At 33.6% G+C, this 24,571-nt stretch overlaps 1 protein-coding gene across 2 annotated transcripts; it reads left to right on the top strand.

The window, feature by feature from the left end:
* The first annotated feature begins 1,510 nt into the window (after positions 1-1,510).
* Positions 1,511-5,107, top strand: LOC141402647 (E3 SUMO-protein ligase ZBED1-like). Of its 2 annotated transcripts, none has more exons than XR_012412683.1 (4): positions 1,511-3,065; positions 3,130-4,129; positions 4,184-4,636; positions 4,712-5,107. XR_012412683.1 is itself a non-coding variant. In XM_073984344.1 (4 exons), the coding sequence occupies exons 1-3, from the start codon at positions 2,969-2,971 to the stop codon at positions 4,118-4,120; spliced, it is 1,032 nt and encodes a 343-aa protein (XP_073840445.1). In that variant the 5' UTR covers positions 1,511-2,968; the 3' UTR covers positions 4,121-4,129; positions 4,184-4,321. The 2 variants fall into 2 exon arrangements, 1 of the variants encoding a protein (XP_073840445.1); XM_073984344.1 differs by lacking the exon at positions 4,712-5,107 and having other exon boundaries at positions 3,130-3,881; positions 3,938-4,129; positions 4,184-4,321.
* The last annotated feature ends 19,464 nt before the right edge of the window (positions 5,108-24,571 follow it).

Below are 24,571 nucleotides of genomic sequence, written 5' to 3'. Positions count from 1 at the left end.
CAGGAAAACTATACGTTTTAGAGAAAAAAGTTATTTTTTAAAAAATGCTTAAAAAATCTCAAAAATATAATTTTCATAAAAAATTTTAAGTTTTCTCGCAAAAAAAATTCTCGGCGCTAAGTGGGTTAAAAACCCACTGGGTTTCAAATATCAATTCCATTGCTTATATTTCAAATAAATCTTCATATAAACATGGCCTTACATTAATTTTCACAAAATAGGATATTTTTGAGATACAGAAAATTGACTTAAATCGCAGTCTGTTCGAATAAATTATAATTGCAACAACTAAAGCTTTTGAAGAATCTGGAATCCATTTTGGAAACAACTGACACAACAGTTTGAGTGCTGGGAACACAGATTGGAAGGTCATAATTACACTCCTGAGGATATATCTAGCCTATTAGGTAAGTTGGTTTTTAATATTACCGTGCTGCAATTGCAATCACAGACCCTGAATGCCTGAAATCGATTCCCAGGCCAGACAACATAAAATGTTCAGCGTTGGAAAAAATGGCCTCTGATTTCATTTTTCCTCTTATACCCCGTTTATATATAACCGGATTTAACAAACCGACTGGGTTTTAAATGTCAATTCCATTGCTTATATTTCAAACAAATCCTCATAAAGAAGGTTAACCCTGCAAAAAGTTCTAATATAAACAGCATACTACTCCAGTTCAGATTTCCAAAAAAAAAACTCCAACTCCACTTCAAAAATAATTTGCGTTTCGTGAATTATAGCAATGTTCGTAACTTTAGTTTGTATTTCTTTATTTTTTAAAACAAATTCTTATAATTTTAGACACTCTTTCTTATGTTCAGAAAAAAAAGACTGCGACTTTAGGGATCAAAAAATTGTCTTGCTTGGCTAGGGATCTTTAAGCGAGTGCTTCAAAAAGGTATCGAGCGGAGTGCATTTTCATAACTCCGTGTGGATGGCATCGAAAGATGTATTGAAATCATAACTCTGCATTGCACTACTTCCGAAATTTTTTGCTGGGTTACCAATTCTGACACCATGTCGTTGTTTAATTTTAACTCTTCATCAAAGGTTTTCAATTTTGTTACGGTTTTAATCGGTAATTTCTGTGATAGTTTGTAAGTTTCATCTGAGGCCACTGAACAAACTGATTTTAATTGCCGGACTTCATGACGAAGTGTTATGACTTATATGTTATGATTTATATTTTTTCACTTATCAAATTGTTTGTGATTTCCATTCACTTTCACTTCAAACTCTAAAATGACAATTTTTGATATCTTCTTGATTCAGAGACAATTATTACTGTTATTTGGGAATAAACAAGAATGTCATGTTCATACCAACATTTGAATCACGTCGTTCGTTCTCATAATTACGTACACGAATTAACCCGTTCATACGACATGGTACACAATTCATAGCAACATGATTAATATTTTCATGGCTTTTGTTTACTGATTTTAAAGAAAGTTTCAACCAAAATACGGGTAAAATTATTTTATATGAACTGAAAAAATATTTATCCTTCTTTCAGAAATCTATTTAATATTCTATTATTTTCATTCATGTTTTCCATTTTTTATCACAATTTTGGTGTTTTCATTATATTTTCAAATTTTTCTATTTCAATAATTAACAAGAGAGAGACATGCCAACATATCTTTTTGGTATACAGACATTCCGGCAGGCATTTGATTTTTGTTTCTAAATTTGTACGCGAATTTGAAACGATGGACAAGAAATGCAACTGCAATGGAAGAGAAAACAAAATTTGCTATGATTTGAATGTATACTAGTCGTTAAACTGTTTACTTTTCATTCATATTTTGCAGTATTTCTAAAAAGTTTTGGATTTTTAATACAATTTTAATTTTTTATTTTTCCTGTCATAATTAATTTATTTCGATAAATTCTCTCATTTGTTAGAGATGGGACATATTTTATCGTCGTTCTGAGAGTAATTAAAATTGAACAATGTACAAAAATCGTTGTTCGTTCTCAAAATTTTGTATGGGAAATGAAGTAATCATATCGTAATTTGAGGTCGAACAACGAATAGAGAGCGAATTACCGCTAGTCTAAACATGGCGGAAGTTCTAACAATCGTCTATGAATAACAAATTACTCGCTTGGATGATGTTGATACACAAATTCGCAGAAAGATCGCCCAAAAATATGACAGAAGATTCTTTGTTGCGTTTGTTTGTCAACATGCATTTTTGAGAATCTTCTATGAAAAACAAATTACTCGCGTGGATGATGACGTTACACAACTTCGCGGAAAGATCGCCGAAAAGCATAGCAGGTAATTTATCGTAGAGGTTGATTATAAACAATAATTTTTGAGAATCGTCTAGGAATAACAAATTACTCGCGTGGATGATGACGTTACACAAATTCGCGGAAAGATCGCCGAGAAGCATAACATATAATTTGTCGTAGCGATTGATAATAAACAATAATTTTTGAGTATCGTCTACGAATGGCAAATTACTCGCATGGGTGAATTTTATACAAAAATTCGCTAAAAGATCGCCGGAAAGAAGCGTTGAAGAAATTTGGTCGAAAAATCGTCCAACAATCTTCCAATGGTTTGCAGGGTTGAGAGCTATTCACAAAAGAGAAAACAAAAAACAAGACAAAAATGATCCAGTTGAAACAGTTGCCAAGCAACCTGAAGTTTTTGCTGGAAAGTTTTAGATCGATTAATGCATTTGCAGGTAAATACTGTTCGAATTTCTATGTTTCAAAAATGTCAAATAAATTCTTTGTGAAAGCCGATGGCCATAAGCAAAAAACAATACTCAATGCTCTACTATTTATGATAGTGAAGGATAATATGGCGCTTCAAACCCCTCATAAAGAAGGATTCACATATTTTTGCAAGAAGTTACAGCCTCTTTACCAACCCCACGGGTAACAACTGCAGTAAAACACATAGAGATAAAATATGAAGAGCTTTGTCAAAAAGTAAAGCGCGAAATGGCTCAATCGGACTTTATTTGTCTTACTACAGATCTGTGGACCCACAAATTTACCATGCAAAGCTACCTAGGAGTAACAGCACACTATTTACAAGGTATTTCATTGTTCGTTAAATTTAAAATATTTTTTAAAAATATATACATGTAATATTTTAATAGACATAGATATGAAAACAGTGGAGTTGGGCGCTTTCCCTATGAATGAGCGGAAAACCATTACAAATTTGAAAGCTCTTCTCAGACAAATTTGCATCCAGTGGGAAATTCCAGATGCAAAAATATCGGCAATACTTTCCGATGGAGGATCCATTATCAAAGGGGCCATAATAGAGGAGTTCGGCATATATAAGCATGTCTCATGTTTTGCACACGCATTAAACAACATTGCACAACGGGTTATTGAAATTAATGTGCCAGAAAACCTGCTAGGAGAAGATGAGGCTGCTGGCTTCCCCGAAGTTCCAAGCGACGATGAAAATATTGATTACTCCTTTGAACTGAATGAAACTCCTCTAAGCCCCTTAAGAGACATCATAAAAAAAGTGAAAGCCATTGTTAAGTTTTTTAAAAAGAGCGAAATAGCAGCAAAAGAGCTGGAAAAACTTCAATCGGAAAGTGGACAAAAAGCTTTAAAACTTGTTCAAGAAGTTAAAACAAGATGGAACTTCTGCTATGAGATGATAGATCGGTTTATTTTACTAGAAAACCAAGTGGGAAGGGTACTGATGCAAATGCACACTGAGCGAAATAGTCGATCTAAACCTCCGACAATGCTAACAGGGGCCGAATTAGACGCTGTGGAAGATGTCAGAAATGTGTTGAAGCCTCTTTACCTTATAACTAAGGAAATAAGCGCAGAAAAATATGTCACAATAAGCAAATGTATTCCTCTTATTTCTGGCTTAAAAACAGTACGTTTTAGTAATATCATATTTTACAAATAATCTTATGTATATATATTTCTTAGAAAATAGCTTCGTCAAATACTTCCACTCTTGTGGGAAAAAGTGTAAACGAGCCATTGTCAAGTGAAATCAACATAAAATTCCACAGTATTGAAAAGGTGGAAGCATTTTCATTGGCAACACTTTTAGATCCACGTTTTAAGAAATTCGCTTTACCGACGCAAAAGACGTCGCAGTTGCGTTAAAAGCACTAGGTAAACATATTTGTTTTATTATCTTTTATTTACTATTATTAATACTTTTTTCAGGAGACCTCGTCAAGGAAGAAATACATAAATCACGAGAAGCTGTTCAAGCGGAAATTGAAAGTGTTGAAGAGCCTGAAACAGTGCAGTTAAACCCGGAAGATATATGGCATTTTTTGGACACCAATGTTGGAAATTTAAAGCCTTCTAGTATAGATGATTCGGGATTCCCGCCTCAATTACGGCACAATATTAACGCTCCAGCCTTCAGCCCCAAAGCTAATCCAAACCCATTCGCCACTTGGAAAGCCTTAGAAAATGAGTACCCATTTGTTGCCAAAGTTGCAAAAAAATATCTTTCCATTGTTGCAACATCAGTTCTATACGAGCGCCTATTTTCACATGCTGGACTGATTGCAAGCCAAATAAGATCACGGTTAACCCCCGAGCATGTAAACATGCTTGTATTATTAAGATCTTTAGGAGAGGAAATGTGGAATTAAATTCTATTTATTGGTAAATTCAAAATATTATATAATATTAGTACATACATATATAATAATATTGCTTATTTCAAAATCATCTTTTTAGTTTCGTTTCAGATTTTAAAAATATTCGGCTCAATAAACACCATAACAATGTTTTGCGACCATTCCGATTGACATCCTAATTGATTTTGACTTTGCTGAACCACAATTCTACACTCGGAATCCTGACATGAATATTTTCTTTTTATGTAGTAGTGTGGTTTGTTCATAATTAACAACTCAATTTTTTTTGAAACACAATTACGTATTCTTATGTATGTATTTGGCATAAAAATCTATTTTCCTGGATGAAAATGATATGCTTCCCAAAAAATTGTTATATTCTAAATTTTTTTTCTGTTAAAAATAACTTTTTTACTTATCACTATAAATTATTTGTAATATATACATATATAAAAATTTAAACACGTGGTTTAAATAAAAAGTTTAGCTAAACCTATCTGCCAGTTTAATTTTTTTCTTTCGATTGTTCCTAAAACTTAAAATTGTATGCACAATCTGTGTATGTGTGTGTGCAGTTTGAAAAATATGTCAAACAATTTTAAAAGCTATCGAATTCAATGATTTTTAAAATAGTTTTTAGAACATTTGCATAAAGAAATTCTTCAGCTTTGCATTGAAATAATCATTTCATCATATCCACAATTCGATTATGTGGAGAAACTTTGACACTTCATTCAATTTTCGCGTTGTTTATAAAATGCTCAAAAAATGTATTGTAAACAAACCCACTTGTTGCTTTTGTGTTTAGTAATTTTGACGTTTTACCCTGCGTTTACAAATGACAGGACAGTTGAGTTCATGTATTGATTGTCAAAATCCAAAAACTTGCCTGTATGACGTAGGCGTCCCGACAACTGCAAAAACAGTTGTAAAATTATGAATGAACATCATCTATTTGTTTTTGTTTTCCGTTCACATTTTTTCTTTTTGTTCATTGTCTTTTGTTTTCAATACATTTCAATTATTATCTCACACATTTTAACAAAAAATTTCAAAAATTTGTTAACCATACTGTCTATGGAAAACTGATGGACAGCTGGGAGACAGCCGACAAATGTATGTATGTGTTAGTAAATCAGAGTTGTATTTGAAGACAAATTGTGTGGTGTAAACGCCTAGTTAGGAATGCAGGAAAAACCAGGGTTCTATAAATTGATTCATCTACATCTACCTCTTTACTTCTACCATGTTTAAACACATCTTAAAACATAAATCTGAAAGAATGTACATACAGTGACACAGAAAAGTATACATACACCCTACAAAAATGCAGTTTTGGCTAAATCGTTGGGTTTTTTACAGCAACAACTGCACTGTGTGGCTCCTTGGTGACAAAATAACCATAATTACACACATTTATTTTAATCTAATGCGTATATTTAATACAATTAAAGAAATTCAATTTTCGCAACACAGAAAAGTATACATACACCCCAAGGAAATACGAGTATTATCGTAAAATTTATGGAATTAGTAGCAAAATTTATACATTTTTTAGTTTTGGCGAATTTCTATGGGTGTCTGAGATATATTTTAGAGAAAAGAAAATAATTTTTGGGGGTCAAATGCCGTTCTTTAGGGTAAAATTTCTTATATACCTCGTTAAAGCTGACCCTTGCTTAATTTTTTGCGTTTTTAGGTATTGTACTTTATAAAAAAGCACAAAATTCGTATCAGATGGCAAATTTTGGGACCCTAGAAAGCTTTGAAGTTGTTTTTGTGCATAATATAGCTTCCTTAACGTAGATAAATGCACGTTTTCCCTCAGATTTCTCAGGAAGTGAATAGATTCCGCGGAAATCTTGGTGCAAATTACATATAGATGGCCTTGAATTGCCTTGTAATATTGTCGGATACAATCCTTGGGCATCAATTGACTCAGAAATGAACAATTATTCGAAACGTTTCGGGCCTATTGTAACGGTAATGATCATAATACGAAAACGACGTTGTTCACAGTACAAACTTCATGCTTTTTTGGTAGAGCTTATATTTTGTTGCTTTAAAAGCTTTGGGAACAGGTTTGTAACAAAATATATCACATTTCTGATTCAATTAATGCCCAAGGATTGTATCGGACCATACTACAATGCAATTCAATGCATTTTGTATGTAATTTGCGCCAGGAATTCCGCGGAAAATATTAACTTCCTGAGAAATTTGAGAAAAAACGTGCATTAATCGACGTCCAGGAAGGAATATTTTGCTCAATAAGAACTCCAAAGCTTTCTTGGGTCTCAAGATTTGCAATATGAAACTAATTTTGTGCTTTTTATAAAGTACAATACCTAAAAACGCAGAGAGTTAAGCAAGGGTCAGCTTTAATGTGATATACAAGAAGTCCAACCTTAAATAACGGCATAAAACCGCCAAAAATGATTTGTTTTCTCTAAAATATATCTGAGACACCCTGAGACATTCGCCAAAACTAAAAAAATTTTAAATTTTGCTACTAATTCCATAAATTTTACGATAATGCTCGTATTTCCTTGGGGTGTATGTATACTTTTCTGTGTTGTGAAAATTGAATTTCTTTAATTGTATTAAATATACGTATTAGATTAAAATAAATTTGTGTAATTATGGTTATTTTGTCACCAAGGGGCCACACAGTGCAGTTGTTGCTGTAAAAAACCCAACGATTTAGCCTAAACTACATTTTTGTAGGGTGTATGTATACTTTTCTGTGTCACTGTATATAAATGTAAATGTATAACTGAAACTATATGTTTATATATAAGTATGAGCCCTGTAGGAAATGTCAATAGTGAATCTATACTGACTTACTACTGACATTGTCAACAGTACTACTGACAAACTGTAGACAACTAATGTAATTTCCTATAGACATTTTGTATGAACGTGTCATTCGAAAGTCAGTACTGACAATGGAACTAGTATGTCAATAGTAAGTCAGTAGTTCCTGAGGAACCATGTGTTGACATTGGAGGTAGTAAGTCAGTATAGACATTGGAGGTAGTGAGTCAGTATAGACAATGGAGGTAGTGAGTCAGTATAGACATTGGGGGTAGTGAGTCAATAGTATCAGATTTTCAATACTATTTTTTTTAGCTTATTTGGAACTTTTCATAGATAAAACAGCTATATAGTACGTTTAATAAGAAGATGAAGCTACACATTTGTTTAAATACTATATTTCATTAAAGAATAAAACAAATAATATTGGAAATGTTAAAAATGTACAAATTGCGTATTACAGTATTTTTATCTTCTTAAATGGTTAAGCCAAAGAGTCCACATAAGTAAAAATTAGTAAATAAAGACAATGTTTTCAAGGCTGCTTAAACATTTTAACATATAAATAATAAAAAACGTTTTCGTTTTATTTTCTTGGCCAAGTCGCACCAATGACTTGTCTGCTTAAAATAGTTCTTCTTCTGTTGCACTTAACGTTTTATCAGGCGATTCGCTGAATGTTGATATAACATCTAGGAATTGAAAAGAATAAACATGTATAAATAAATAATATGTCCTTAAATTTGCTTGCCTATTACAGCTGTATGACATTGGAAAAATCTCACAATCGATTTTTGCCAAATAATTCTTCAACATTGTAATTCATTATTATGTTTAGTTGCATTCAGCATTTCCAGCGAGACGGGACAATATATACATCTGGCTCCACAATCTTCTCTAAAGGTTCCACATAATGTCTAATTGTCGAAATTTCACCACAAATGTTGTTAGTCGCCTCAGAATTCGTACTTTGCTATAGAATTGTTTATTTTTCACATGTCTTTTATATTTTCTTTTGCTCATACTTGTTATTGAAATTATATGCTTTAAGTTTTCACGATATTTTATTGATTTTTACAAAAACACTTTTTTTCACCAACCGCAAAAATTATTTTACGCCAAACAATTAAGAAAATTAAAAAGAGATGCTTCGTTGGGCTATCATCTGTCAATATACACAATGCTTCTTCTTATTAAGGTAAAGGTATCAATAGTTGACAACCTGGTGACAAAGTGTTGACTTTGTCACCATATTAGTAAACAAAGTGGCGACATGTCAACACATGACCCCACACTTCCTACAGGGAGTATATAAATATATTGAAAATATATTTCTTTTCATTGCACAAATATTAAAAGTTAAATTAAAACGGAAACAATCACATATGTACATATTTATTACTGCTATTGACAATAAATTGTTTTAACCTCAAATATAAATATTCTAACATTTGATTAAATGTATCGAAAAACATGAATGAAAATGTCGGGTATGTTTAATTCTAATGATTCCATATCAGTCCTCTAAATAGATAGTTTCGGTCCACACTAGAGTGATTTCATTAAAAAATTTTCATAAAGTATGGCTGACTTCCATATTGCCATTTGCCTTGCGTTGGTTAAACTTTGTCAAAATATTTCGAACAACAATTCATGAGTGTGCAACTGAAATATTTTGACGAAGTTTAACCAATGGAAGGCAAATGACGATACGGAAATCAGTCATGCAGTTCATCAAGGAAAAATGACAAATAGTTGTGGTAGAATGTAATACTTTACATACATAATACATACTTTTTTGTAAATTTAGCTTTCAAAATGTAATAGCCCTGCAGGAAGCATGGGGACATGTGTCGACATGTCACCACTTTGTCTACTATTATGGTGACAAAGTCAACACTTTGTCAACATGTTGTCAACTACTGATACTTTTATCTTAATAAGAAGAAGCATTGATTATTTTAACAGCTGATAGCCCAACGATTGTTTGGTGTAAAATAATTTTGGCGCTTCGTGAAAAACGTGTTTTTTGTGAAAAATCAATAAAATATCGTGAATTTAACGTGTGATTCAGCTTTTAATAACAAGTATGACCAAAATAAATTATAAAAGACAAGGGAAAAAATGGACAATTATGAAAATACAAATTCTGAGGCGGCTGACAACATGTGTGGTACGACTTTGTTATTATTTAAATATTCAAATGTTTAGCCAGCCTCGAAAACATTGGCTTTATTTTGAACTTATGTGGAATCTTGGACTTATAGTACGTTTATATATAACCGGATTTAACAAACCCACTGGGTTTTAAATGTCAATTCCATTACATATACGTCAAACAAATCCTGATAATGAAGGTTAACCTCCCAAAAAGCTCTAATATAAACAGCATATTAGCCCTTATTTAAAACCTGTTATACGCAATTTTTACTTTTTTAGCATTTTCAATAATATGTTTTTTTCTTTATTAAAATATACTATTTAAACATAAGTGTAATGCCAAGTTTACACTTGCGCTCCAAAATCCATTGGATTTCACGAAATCCTGAAATACACCCCGGTGTATACACTTATTTTTTTGTTGATTTCAAACATATGACAATGATCAAGGTAGATGCATATGCGCAGCTGATTGAACATGAATTTTCAAAACAAGTTGTTGTAAATTGAATTAAACATCAAAAATATTCGACAATACAGAACTTTACAACTTTATTTAAAAAATTATCGTAAAATTATCTTTATATCATATCAATTGTGTATAGTACCAAAAAATAAAAAATAAATAATTAATTTTATAGTTGAGACATCATAATAATAAATTTTGATAGATAAAAGTTGTGCTCAGAACCTACAAAATATTAGTACATGCAGTAGTTGTCCCGTTTAGTGCTAAAAATGCGTTCCCGTACTCCGAAATCTAGCAAGACATGCACTTCTCTTTAAACAAAAATAGCGCCGAATAACACCCTCTTCTCCTGTTTTCTGCCATACAATTTTGGCCTATTAGAAACTAGCAGCAAGCATGTTCATATGTTCATTGGTATCTAATATTATAGCTGATAAGTTGATTTTGACATTTTTGCTGGAGTTTTTGCAATTTCCGTCATTTCCCGTTTCCGTATTTTTAGGAAATTTGTATGGGGGAGAAATTTTTTTGCAATTAGATCTATTTTCTAAAATTAGCATTAAAAAAGTACGGGAACACAATGAAAAATATCATTTTAAAGTTATTTAATATTTTTCACGTTGTTTACAAATTTTGATACTACAATTTGTTGTTTCAGCAATTCGCACATCTACCTTGTTTATTGTGATACGTGAAAAGTGTTGCAACTTTTGGTACTTTTTTAGGCAAAAGCAAGGTTGTATATCATGTGTACTGTGATTTCGATGTTGATTTCGCTGAAATCACGAAATGAGATGATTTTATTTTTGTATGCGAAATCATGATAAATTTTGCTTGATTCCGCGCGAAATCACGAAAAGCCTTCGAAATCACGAAACGACGCTGAATGTAAACCAAACATAAGATCATCATCTTATTAAACCATATAGCTTTTTAATCTATAAAAAGTTCATATAAGCCAAAAAACTTAGTAAGGAAAGTCTGGTACCAATGTCTCCATATGACCCTTTATGAACTATTGACTCACTACCTCCAATGTCTCTACTGACTCACTACCTCCAATGTCAACACATGGTTCCTCAGAAACTTCTGACTTACTACTGACATACTAGTTCCAATGTCAGTACTGACTTTCGAATGACACGTTCATACAAAATGTCTATAGGAAATTACATTAGTTGTAGTACAGTTTGTCAGTAGTACTGTTGACAATGTCAGTAGTAAGTCAGTATAGATTCACTATTGACATTTCCTACAGGGAGGGTCTACTCATGAAATTTGAAACTTCGAAATTTGCCACCATAAAATTCTTCTTTTCACCGCAAACGTGTAATAACAATGACCTACGACAGTTCTGTATGCTTTATATTTACATTTTGATTCAAATTTGTTCTATTTTAGAGGATTTCCAAAATGTATTTATGTTTTTCCTGAACACATTTTTGGAAGGACCCTATTATTATTATATTTTTTTTATCTTTGACAATTAATTTTCCAAAACAACAATGTTGTTTCTGTAAATTTGTTAGTTGTTGTAATTCATGCATTTACCTTATATGAATATGCCTTGGACCAAACTAGCGTGTATTTAATAAAAAATCATAAAATTAGGCGTTCTGATACTTGGTTTACATTCGGCATCGTTTAGCGATTTCACACAAAATCAAACAAAATTTACCATGATTTTGCATACAAAAATGAAATCATTTCATTTTGTGATTTCAGCGAAATCAGCATCGAAATCACAGTACTCACGATATATAACACTGTTTTTGCCTCAAAATGTACCAAAAGTTGATTCTTGCAGTTCTGGAACAAACCATTTATCAATCAAAATTTCTAATATTGATGCTTCCACGATAAAATATTTGTGTTTTTTTTGTACATTTGTTAGTTTATACACAGGAATATACACAATTTTATATATCAGTAAATTTCTATATTATCTTATATTAACATCGCATGCAGCAATTCTTTTTCACTCAGTTTTTCTGGTCAGGTACAATGTCCAGCAATTTCGCACCACGCCTTTGTATTTGGTGTAGTTAATATAAACTTAACTGTTTCGGAACGCATAGTAGAGTATCGTGACTTCAACAATATCGAATGGGAGAGTATGCTTAACTATTTAATTCAGACCGACTTCAGCTGGATATATAACACCTCGGATGTTGATGCTCAACATTCTTTTTTTTATTCTCTTATTGAGAATCTTTTTTCTTTTGTGCCTATTATCACGAAACGAGTTGTTAATGTTGTTGATCCCTGGCTAAAATGTCGATCTGTAATTTTGGCTAACTCTCTACGTGATATGGCATATAAGGAGTATTTGCGTAGCCCTTCTCAGCCTAATTGGACAATATATTGCGCTCTTAGAAACAGAGCCAAATCTGTCCTTAGGAGTGAGCGTAGGAGACACTATACAAAAGTTTTTGGTACGCTTGGTCCAACACAAGTTTGGAAATATCTACGTGCGGGAGGTTTTGTTGGTAATGACGACAATCATGAAACGAACTTTGATGCTGCAGTCCTGAATGACTTCTTTGTGCAAAATGATATTATTGGTAGTGCAGTTGTAGTAAATTCAAGCAATTAAATTTCATTTAATTGTGTTTATGAGGTGGATGTTTTTCAAGCCTTGTCGCGAATAAAATCTCAATCCTTGGGTGTAGACGGCATACCTATAAAATTTATTAAATTGATTTTTCCATATATTTCTAGACATATCACTTATTTCTTCAATACTATATTGTCAACTTCAGTCTTTCCAAAAGCATGGAAAATTGCACGCGTAGTGCCAATACCCAAAGATAGGGAGTTAAATGGTATTGAAAACATGAGACCTATTAGTATCTTGCCAGCCTTATCTAAAATCGCTGAGCATCTAATTAAGGAGCAAATTGAGCATTTTATTGATAATAACTATCGTCTTCTTAAATCATGCCAGTATGGTTTCAGACGAGGGCTTAGTACTACCTCGCTTCTGATTGATTTAACTGATGTCATTAGAGAGACAGTTGAAAGAGGTGAAAATGGAGTTCTCGTTGCATTGGATTTATCCAAAGCGTTTGATCGAGTGGATATTTCGAAGTTGATAAGTAAACTTCGATTCAATTATTTGTTCGATTCATCTGCTTGTGCATTAATTTCATCTCTTTTATTGGGTCGCTCCCAATTCGTTACATTCAATGGTAGTGTTTCCGATATTCGTAATATATACAGTGGAGTTCCCCAGGGTTCCATCCTGGGTCCCTTTCTGTTTATTTTATACATCAATGATATTGCCATCAGTGTACACGGACGTGGATGTACTCCGTTTTTGTATGCTGATGACATTCATCTATTTTTTAATGGCAAAACTGCTGCCGAATTGTAGTCTAATATTAATTCTACATTATGCGACATATCACATTGGTTAGATAGCAACAATGTGGTGATTAATGTTTCTAAATCTAAGTCGATGATATTTGGTCCCACTAGTCGTCTAGGTGGTAGTGTAAATATACTTATTGATGGTTCCCCTATACATTGCGTGGTCAAGATGAAGTGTCTAGGTGTCATTATCGATTCTAAACTTGATTTTTCCGCACATATTGATGCTTTGTTTCCTATGATCATAAATGTTCTTCGTAAATTATATAGCACTTAAGGCCTGCGTACATAAGCTGCCTCGCCTGCTTACCTTGCTTGCTTCTGATAAAAGAATAAACAAGAAAAGGGCAACCCAGTCCGAAATTTGCTCGGCCTTCTTTATTCTTTTATTTTTATTATGTCAGAAATGAAGCAGGAAAGCAAGGCAATCAGGCAAGGCAGCTTATGTACGCAGGCCTTTAGTTCTACCTGTCCCTCTTTGTTAAAAGGAATCTGGCTCACGCACTGCTAATGTCAGTTATTTCTTATGGCATTGAGGTTATATCAGGTACAACTGATGTACAGTTGAAGATAGTAGAAAAGCTTTTTAATATGGTTGTCAGCTTTGTTTACAGTTTGCGCAGAAGGAACCACATTTCTGCTTATGCGCACAATTTCTTAGGAGTGCCTTTTAAAGTTTTTATCCAACAACGTGTTGTGTCTTCTATACTTATAAAAGAGTTCAGTAATGATGACTCACTGACTGACTGATTCATAATCAACGCCCAGGCTAAACGGCTGGAGCTAGAATATTGAAATTTTGAGGAAGTGTCACTCTTGGTCCCAAGGTGTCAGATAAGGCTGGATTTTTGGAAATTCGAACTAGAACGGTACTAAAAGTACTAAAAGCTACTAAATATGGTACCCTTAGTATTAGGTAAACGCGAAGAGCTAGAATTCTGAAATTTGGAATGAGGTTCACTGATGGAGAGTTAGAAAGGTGTACCAAAGGGTTTTTGGAAATTCGAACGAAAGCTACTAAATAGTACCAAATTTGGTACAATATGATATAAGTGATCGGATAGAGCTGTAATAGTGAAATTTGGAATTAAGATTACTATTGGTGTGTGGGATTGGGATACTTTTGGAAATTCGTACTTATGGCAACGAAAAGTACTAAATTCCTACTTGTGGGTACAAAAAGTACTGAGTGGTACTAAATTTTGTACAATTTGGATTTGGGTGAACGGATATAGCAGGAATTCTGAAATTTGGAATTAAGATTACTGTTGGAGTGTAGGATTGAGGTAGTTTTGGAAATTTTTGGTTATGGGTACGAAAAGTACTAAATGGTACCAAATCTTGTACATCTTGGATTTGAGTGATGGGATAGAGCAGGAATAGTGAAATTTGAAATTATGATTACTATTGGAGTTTGGGATTGGGATACTTTTGAAAATTCGTACTTATGGCTACGAAAAGTACTAAATGGTACAAAATTTCGTACAATTTGGATGATCGGATACATTTGGAATCCTGAAATTCGAAATTAAGATTGCTGTTGGAGGTAGGTTTGGAAATTCGGACCTATGGGAAAAAAGTACTAAATGGTACTAAATTTGGTACAATTTGGATTACGGTGATCGGATGCAGCAGTAATCCTGAAATTTGGAATTATGATTACTGTTGGCGTGAAGGATTGAGGTAGTTGTGGAAATTCGTACTCATGGGTACGAATAGTACTAAATTTGGTACAATACGGATTTGGGTGAACGGATAGAGCTGGAAACCTGACATTTTAAATTAAGAGTACTGTTGGAGTGTAGGATTGAGATATGGATGTAGTTTTGGAAATTCGTACTATTGTGTACAAAAGTACTAAATGGTACTAAATTTGATACAATAGGTATTTGGGTGAACGGATAGGGCTGAAATCCTGAAATTTGGAATTGAGATTACCGTTGGAGTGAAGGGTTGGTGAACTTTTTGAAATTCGTACTTATGTATATGAAAATTACTAAATTTGGTACGATGAGGATTTTGGTGAACTGATAGAGCCGGGATCCTGAATTCGTAATTGAGATTAATGTTGAAGTGTAGGATTGAGGTAGTTTTGAAATTCGTACTTACATGAACGAACAGTACTAAATGGTACTAAATTTAGTACAATTTGGATTCGGATGAACGGATAGAGTGTGATTCCTCAAATTTGGATTGGGGGTCACTTATGAAGAGTAAAAAAGATGCACCAAAGGGTTTTTGGAAACTACGAGTGTACGAAAAGTACTAAATGGTACTATCTTTAGTACAATTTGGATTTGGGTGAACGGATAGAGCTGGAATCCTGAAATTTGGAAATGATATTACTGTTGGAGTGTAGGACTAAGGTAGTTTTGGAAGTTCGTACTTAGAGTACGAAAATACTGAAATGTGGAATTGATATTTCTGTTGGATTTTAGGATTGAGGTAGTTTTGGAAATGTATACTTACGGGAACGAAAAGTTCTAAATGGTACTAAATTTGGTACAATGGGGATTTGGATGAACGGGTACAGTTGGAATCCCTAAATTTGGAATTGAGATTGCTGTTGGAGTGTAGGATTGTGGTAGTGTTTGTAATTCGTACTTATAGGTACGGAAAGCACTAAATGGTACTAAATTTGGTACAACTTGTGTTTGGGTGAGCGAATAAAGCAGGACTCCTGAAGCTTTGATTTAAGATTACTGTAGGGGTGTAGGATTGCGATAGTCTTGGAAATTCGTACTTATGTGTACGAAAAGTACTAAATTTAGTACAATGGGGATTTGGGATCTGGAATCCTGAAATTTGGAATTGAGATTATTGTTGAAGTGTAGGATTGATGTAGTTTTGGAAATGTGTACTTATGTGTACGAACAGTACTAAATGGTACTAAATTTAGTACAATTTGGATTCGGGTGAACGGATAGAATGTGATTCCTCAAATTTGGATTGAGGGTCACTTATGAAGAGTGAAAAAGATGTACCAAAGGGTTTTTGGAAACTATGGGTGCACGAAAAGTACCACATGGTACAATATTTAGTACAATTTGGATTTGGAAAAAGGGATAGAGCTGGAATGCTGAAATTTGGAATTGATATTACTGTTGGAGTGTAGAACTAAAGTAGTTTTGGAAGTTCGTACTTAGAGTACGAAAAGTACTAAATGGTACTAAATTTGGTACAATGGTGATTTGGGCTAACATATAGAATTGGTATCCTGAAATTTGGAAGTAGTATAAATGTGGGAACGTAGGATTGAGATACGAAGATAGTTTTGGAAATTCGTACTTATGTGTACGAAATGTACCAATTGGTACTAAATTTGATGCAATAGGGATTTGGGTGAACGGATAGAGCTGAAATCCTGAAATTCGGAATTAGGAGTATGGGGTTGTGGTAGTGTTGGTAATTCGTACTTATAGGTACGGAATGCACTAAATGGTACTAAATTTGGTTTGGATTTGGGTGAGCGAATAAAGCCGGATTCCTGATGTTATGAATTGGAGATTCGTACTTATGGGTATTAAAAGCACTAAATTTGGTACAATTGGATTACTGTCGGATTGTTGAATTGAGGTAGTTTTGGAAACTCGTACTTTTGGGTACGGAAAGCACTAAATTTGGGAAAATTTAGATTTGAGTGAACGGATAGAGCTGGAATTCTGAAAATTTGAATTAAAGTTACTGTTCGAGTGTAAGAGTGAGAAACTTTTGGAAATTCGTACTTATGGTTACGAAAAGTACTAAATGGTACTAAATTTGGTTTTGGATGAACGGATAGAGCAGGAATCCTGAAATGTGCAACTAAGATTACTGTTAAAGTGAAGGATTGAGGTAGTTTTCGAAAATCTTAAGGCCTGCGTACATAAGCCGCTCGGCTTTCTTACTTAATTCATTTCTGGTAAAGCAATAAAGAAATGTCAGAACCACATTTCAATTAGGTCGAACTTGGTCTTTGGTCTTTTACCAGAAATGAATTAAGCAAGAAAGCCGAGCCGCTTATGTACGCAGGCCTTTACTTATGGGTACGAAGAGTACGAAATGGTACTAAGTTTGATAAAGTTTGGAATTGGATGAACGAATACACCTGGAATCTTAGGAATTACGATTAGTGTTTTTATTTTGTATTAAAGTCAGTGTAGGGTTGAGATATGTCGTCGAAAAACGTGCCACAAGTATACGAAAAGTACTTAATGACACTCAGTTTTTGGTTGGGTGTAGGGAAAGTGCAGGAATCTGTATGTTTTGGAGTTATGGTGAGTATTGGTGTGCAACGTTGGTCTCGCTGTTAATGTTTAAGGGTGAGATAGGCTGATCTTTTTGAAAATCGGATATAATGGGTGACGAATAATACTAAAATAAAAATAAATATTGATTAAAATTCGTCCTTTCCATATTATATATTGTTTATTTGTTTTTATATCCTTTCCGCATACGAAGTAGCGGGCACTTTGCTAGTCTATATATATAAAAGAGCTTAGTGATAATTGAATGAGTGACATGTATATTATCGCCCAGAAGAAATCGAAAGCTGAAATTTTGACTGTGGTGTGTAGGGGTGAGATAAGGCTGGGTTTTTGGAAATTCGACCTAGAAGGGTACGAAAGGTACTAAATATGGTACCCTTTGCATTAGGCAAACGGGAAGAAATTGGAACGATGGCAACTGATGGAGAGTTAGAAAGTTGCACCAAAGGGGTTTTGGAAATTCGACCTCTTAATGTACGAAAAGTACTAAATTTAGTACCAATTGTATATTTTGAACCATGATGAAATTATAAGGTGGCGTAAAACGGCCAGCTGATTGGTTTCAATCTGTCAAATATTTTGTTATTGTGAATAAATTGTATGAAAACGTAAACAAACATTTTGACATATTGAAGAATTTTCGGCCAAAATAGAGTTGTTGTTGTGCTACTTACGTGACCTGTTAAATAGATCTTGATTTTGAACGGATTTAGCTAGAAACTTTGAATGTGGTATGGAAATGAAGGTTGGTTTATAAAAGGACATTTTTTGTGAAATTTGTACTCTTGTGTACGAAACGTACTAAATGGTACTAAATGGATTTGGGTGAAAAGATAGACCTGGAAACCTGAAATTTGGAATTAAGGTTACTGTTGGAGTGTAGGATTGGGGAAGTTTTGGAAATTCGTACTTGTGGGTACGAAAAGTAATAAATGGTACTAAATTTGGTACAATTTGAATTTGGGTGACCTGATAGATATGGAAACCTGAAATTTGAAACAAAGATTACTGTTGGACTGTAAGATTGAGTTAGTCTTAGAAATTCGTACTTATGGGTACGGAAAGTACTAAATTTGGTACAATTTAGATTTGGATGGTTACTGTTGGAGTGTAGGATTGAGGAAGTTTTGGATATTCATACTTATGGATACGGAAAGTACTAAGTGGTACTAGATATGAATTTGGGTGAACGAATAGAGCTGGAATCCTGAAATTTTGAATTAAGATTTCTGTTGAACTGTAGGATTGAGGTAGGTTTGGAAATTCGTCTTTAGGGGGTACGAAAAGTACTAAATGGTACTTAATTTGGATTTGGGTGTACGGATGGAGCTGGAATCCTTAAATTTTGAATTACTGTTGGACTGTAGTATTGCAGTAGTTTTGGAAATTCGTACTTATGGGTAAGGAAAGTACTAAAGGACACAATTTAGATTTGGGTGAACGTATAGAGCTGGAATCCTGAAATTTGGAATTAAGATTACTGTTGGAGTGTAGGACTGAGATAATTTTGGAAGTTCGTACTTATGGTTACGAAAAGTACTAAATGGTACTAAATTTGGTACAATTTAGATTTTGGTGAAAGGATAGAGGTGGAATCCTGAAATTAGTAATTACATTCGGAGATAGTTATTGAAATTCGTACTTTCATACGAAGATTGTTAATGGTATTGTGAATAGAGGTGGAATTCGGAAATTTGATATTATAGCCGCTCTTGTTGTACGTACGTACAATAAGTGTACGAAAATGATTAAATGGCACAGAATTTGGTTCAAATTGTTATTGTGTAAAGGGGTAGAGCTGAAATTGTGAAATTCGGTATTAGTATAGCAGTTGGCGTTTAGAGTGGAGAAAGTTTTGTACTTATGTATACGAAAAATTCTAAATCGCGGTTGGGATATAGTTTTGGATATAAATTATTATTGGGTTGGTGTTTAGATAAGGATTTTTTGAAATGCGTACAAATTCTGAAATTAGGCTGAAATTATTGAGAAATACAAAATGTACTAAATGGTATTAAATTTGACGTTGGGTGTAGCAATGAAGCTGGAATTTTATAATTAGTGTGTGAAAAATACAAAGTTGCAATAAATTTGGTATTTTGCTAGGGAATTGAAGTGAAATTCCGATTTATTATTTATTTGTCAGGTTCATTGTCAGAGGTGGTCGTACAATAAGTAAAATAATAAATAATAAAAAAAATTAAGCACTGGTATTGAGTGAATAGATAAATGAAATTTGTTATGAGGATCACTGTTGAGATTGAATCGGAATGTTTATTAAAATCCGCCTTTAAATGTATGAAAGGTGTCTACATGTAATACCATTTGCATTGGGTGAACAAGTAGAGCTAAAACTGTAAAATTTGAGCTAAGGTCCTGGATTTTAAAAACTGTACTGAATAGTGTGCTATTGTTTTTATGTTAACACGAATTGGGTTTCTTAATAATGTGAAATCAAAAAGTCAAACATATCTTTTCAAGAAAATTGTTTTTATGTTTGTTGCCTTTTCTGAACGTTATAGTAAGTTCATTTAAAAGGTAGACCTATGCGGCTAATGTTTTACAAGAAGGTTTTTACTGAGAATAAAAAGGCCTAAAATAAAATGTCTCAAAATTAACTGTAACATAGGGTAAAATCTTTTGGATAGAGATTTTCTACATTTTGATATCACAAATTCAAAAATTCGGCTGGAAAATGTGGATAAAAGTTTCAAAATACCCATATCGTTCTAATAAAGCATGGAGTGGAATTTAAAATGTAGGCCGCTGTTGGAGTGTAGAGGTCTTTTTTTAATTCGAACAAAACGTGTTGGAACAGTACTTAAATGAAATTAAATATCAATTCAAATAGTTATTAGTACATCGACATTTTCAGTGTTCACCATATTAAATACTGTTTATTTGTATATTATTCCTTTTCCGCATACGAAGTAGCGGGCATTTTGCTAGTTTCTTTATAAATCGATATATTTGGATCTGCCAGTATTACTTCGGGAACGATTTTCGTTTTCACTTGGTTAGAAAATTCGTAACTTCTCTTTCCCATGTTTTGAATTTCGGCGTAAGTTTGAAGCCTTTATGCTTGGTTTACATTTACGAAATCCACTCGATTTCATCTGTCAATTCCTTTGTGTGTACGTCAAATGAAAACTCATCTGAAATCGATTGGGTTTCATTTGACGTTTGAGCAATGGAATTGACAGTTGAAATCGAGTGGATTTCGTAAATGTAAACATAGTATTACTATTAATAGTGACTGATGGCTTAATATATGGCATTTTACTGAGTAGTATGTTGTTCTGAATACATGCTTTTTCGATCATGTTGAATTACCAGCAATAATTTTTTTCTCTCAGTTCCACTTTTGATTCTTTTATATGGCTGGGGCGCCTTTTTTCAATTTTTGTTTTAATAATTATAACTTACATCTATATATATAAAAGAGCAGTGAGGTGAGGTATTCACTGACTGACTGACTGATTCATCACCGCCCAGACGAAACCGCTGAAGCTAGAAAGTTGAAATTTTGGGTGTAGGTTGCTGTTGATGTGTAGGGGTGAGATAAGGCTGGGTTTTTGGAAATTCGACCCAGCAGTGTACGAAAAGTACTAAAAGGTACTAAATATGGTACCCTTTGTATTAGGCAAACGGTAAGAGCAAGAATTCTGAAATTTGGAACGAGTGTAACTGATGGAGATCTAGAAAGATGTACCAAAGGGTTTTTGGAAATTCGACCTCTAAGTGTACGAAAAGTACTAAAACTTACAAAATTTAGTACCAATTGTATATTTTGAACGGATATAGCTAGAATCATGGAATTTGGTATGAAAATCAAGGTTGGGAAGTGGAGTTGATGTAATTAAATGGTTTTGGAAAATCGTACTAATGTGTACGAAAAGTACTAAATGATACTAAATTTAGTACAAATTATATTTAGGTGAACGGATAGAGCTGGAATTCTGAAATTTGGAATTAAGATTACTGTTGAAGTGTAGGTGTTGGACATGAGGGTGATTTTGGAAATTCGTACTTATGTGTACGAAAATTACTAAATGGTACTAAATTTAGTACAATTTGGATTTGGGTGAACGGATAGAGCTGGAATCCTGAAATTTGGAATTAAGATTACTTTTAAAGTGTAGGATTGAGAAATGAGGGTGGTTTTGGAAAATCGTACTTTTGTGTACGACAATTACTAAATGGTACTAAATTTAGTACAATTTGGATTTTGGGTGAACGGGTAGTGCTGGAATCCTGAAATTTGGAATTAAGATTACTGTTGAAGTGTATGATTGAGACATGAGGGTGATTTTCGAAATTCGTACTTATGTGTACGAAAAGTACTAAATTTAGTACAATTTGGATTTGTGTGAACGGATAGAGCTGGTATCCTGAAATTTGAAATTATGGTCAATTGTGGAGAGTAACAAAGAAAGGTTTTTGGAAATTCGAACTATAAGTGCACGAATTGTACTAAATGGTACAAAAATTAGTATAATTTGGATTTGGGTGAACGGATAGAGCTGGAATACAAACATTTGGAATGAGGGTCACTGACGAAGAGTAACAATGAAAGGTTTTTGGAAATTCGAACTATAAGGGTACGAAAAGTACTAAATGGTACTAAATTTAGTACAATTTGGATTTGGGTGAACGGATTGAGCTGGAATACAGACATTTGGAATGAGAGTCACTGATGAAGAGTAACAATGAAAGGTTTTTGGAAATTCGAACTATAAGTGCACGAAAAGTTCTAAATGGTACTAAATTTAGTACAATTTAAATTTGGGTGAACGGATTTAGCTGGAATCCTGAAATTTGTAATGAGGGTCACTGATATAGAGTAACAAAGAAAGGTTTTTAGAAATTCGAACTAAAAGTGCACGAAAAGTACTAAATGGTACTTAATTTAGTACAATTTGGATGTGGATGAACGGATAGAGCTTGTTATGTTAACCGTTTACATCGAAACCGAGTGAATTTCGTAAATGTAAACGGACGCTAATTGGCGCCGGCGTAAGGAACGCCATTTAATACAAATTGGACAACCAAACTTTTGACAGTCAGAATTTTTGAAGGGTGGCAACCCGGCATGCAAATGGCGGCATTTTTCTTCCATTTCATTTGCAAATTCTTTCGTCCCGTGGAGTCAACTTAAGAATGCAATTTTTATTTGCATTGAAAACCACGACCGTGTTAACATCGTCATCACCACTTCAATAAAACAATTGTGATACTTGTGTGGTTGTACTCAAGCACATTTTCTTCCTTTTTTACAAGCATTGCGGCGTGGAAATTTGGAACATTGTTCCAATAACAATTTCTCACTTTTTTGCTCTGTTTAACAGAAGGTAAGCTTTTAGTACAACAGTACTTTAAAGAAAACCAGATTGTTTTACTGAAGCGTGTGTTTTATTTTCCTTAAGGTTTGGTGAAAACGCTAATTGTGCTGGTTACATAAATTTTTATGAAACGTGTGGTGATTCGATAGCAAGCCTAACAGCCACCACAGTAGTGCATTATACCATCATTCACGACTGCAAATAATTTGGAAATAAAAAGTTGTTCATACTCTCTAGTGGAAGAGGAAGAAACGCTTGGTACCTTTTTAACAACCATTCATTAGTGGTATTGGATAAAATCCACCAGAATAATTGCCCGTCACCGCCAGTTTTTTAAATCGGTTGTAGCCAAACCAAACGTAAATCGGGGTACTGCATTTTTTTGCCGAAATTGTCGTCAACTTCCCAACGGAGAAGACACCATAATTTGTGCTGAAAAATTTAATAGTGCAATTCGCCCACTCGTGCAGTTGAACGGCACATCAAACACATCAGAAGGCGGCAAACACTATCTTCGAAGGCCACCACTTCACTCCCAGTACAGTGCATCATCGTCCTGGTGAGAAATCAAGATCTTGCTGCAGTGGATTTTGCTGACTTGGTTACCAACTACAATTGGCTGTCCCATCAACCTGTACAGGCCTCCCACTGGGTTATGCAGATAAGTAGAAATAAGTGTAGTGCCTGTGAAATCTGTCCCTAACCTATTTACGCGTACACCACAAGTGTAATCTGTTTGTTCATTTGCATTTAAAGTAGTATCCTTATTTCTCCGCCACAGGCAGGGGAATAAGGAACTACATTTTTTACATTTTACAATCGACGGCCAGCCGATCATGACTTGAAATTAATTAACGTAAATGGATTTTTTTTTTCCTCGAAGTTTCAAAACTTTGTTGAATTTAGTGAATCTGGTTATTTGTTAAACTGAACATGTGTGTAATACATATATACACGTATGTACATATGTAAGTCAACTTTTTATAGCGGTAATTTTTTTTTTGTTGTTGACCATAACGGTGTACTGCCACGTGCATTAGTCACAAGTGCCGAAGGGTAGTTTATAAAAGAACAGAGGAAAAGAAGTTGAAAGAGAGAAGAGAAGATTTTTAGCCACCAATAATAAAATGTGAGAGTTTTGCATTCGGCTCTCATTTTGGCGCCATATACTTTCATTATTCTCATAGTGTGCCTCTGAGCACTAAGCATTCCTTTTATGAAATAAGGTGTTAAGAATCTTGATTTTCTCTTTCAGACAATCAGCAATTTCTTTCTTTTAAAATTGACCAAATCGGTATACGTGAATTATGTGCTGAGAAGTGTTACTGCGTTGTCTCTTAATATCTTTGGTCTTGTCTAGTATTCAATTTTGGCTACTAACAAATTCTTTCTTAGTAAAACCGCAATGATTTAGACTTGGACTTTTATCCTTCCTATATATATGTATGTACATGGTGTATATGTGTATATAATCATTTGTATTTATACATATACATTTATAATTATATAGTTTAGAATTTTAAGACGTAGTCAAGAATCAAGCCTAAATTTAT

Source organism: Musca autumnalis, unplaced genomic scaffold (assembly GCF_047663935.1).
Source record: "Musca autumnalis isolate F117 unplaced genomic scaffold, ASM4766393v1 scaffold_4, whole genome shotgun sequence".
NCBI classification, from domain to species: domain Eukaryota; kingdom Metazoa; phylum Arthropoda; class Insecta; order Diptera; family Muscidae; genus Musca; species Musca autumnalis.
This window is presented reverse-complemented; position numbering and strand designations above follow the sequence as displayed.

What these genes read in the sequence shown, in the direction of transcription:
- LOC141402647 (XM_073984344.1), top strand. Translation starts at nt 2,969, where the DNA reads ATGGCTCAATCGGACTTTATTTGTCTTACTACAGATCTGTGGACCCAC. An exon ending in AACAGCACACTATTTACAAG is followed by an intron (nt 3,066 to 3,129) that starts GTATTTCATTGT and finishes ATATTTTAATAG; the next exon opens with ACATAGATATGAAAACAGTG. An exon ending in TTATTTCTGGCTTAAAAACA is followed by an intron (nt 3,882 to 3,937) that starts GTACGTTTTAGT and finishes TATATTTCTTAG; the next exon opens with AAAATAGCTTCGTCAAATAC.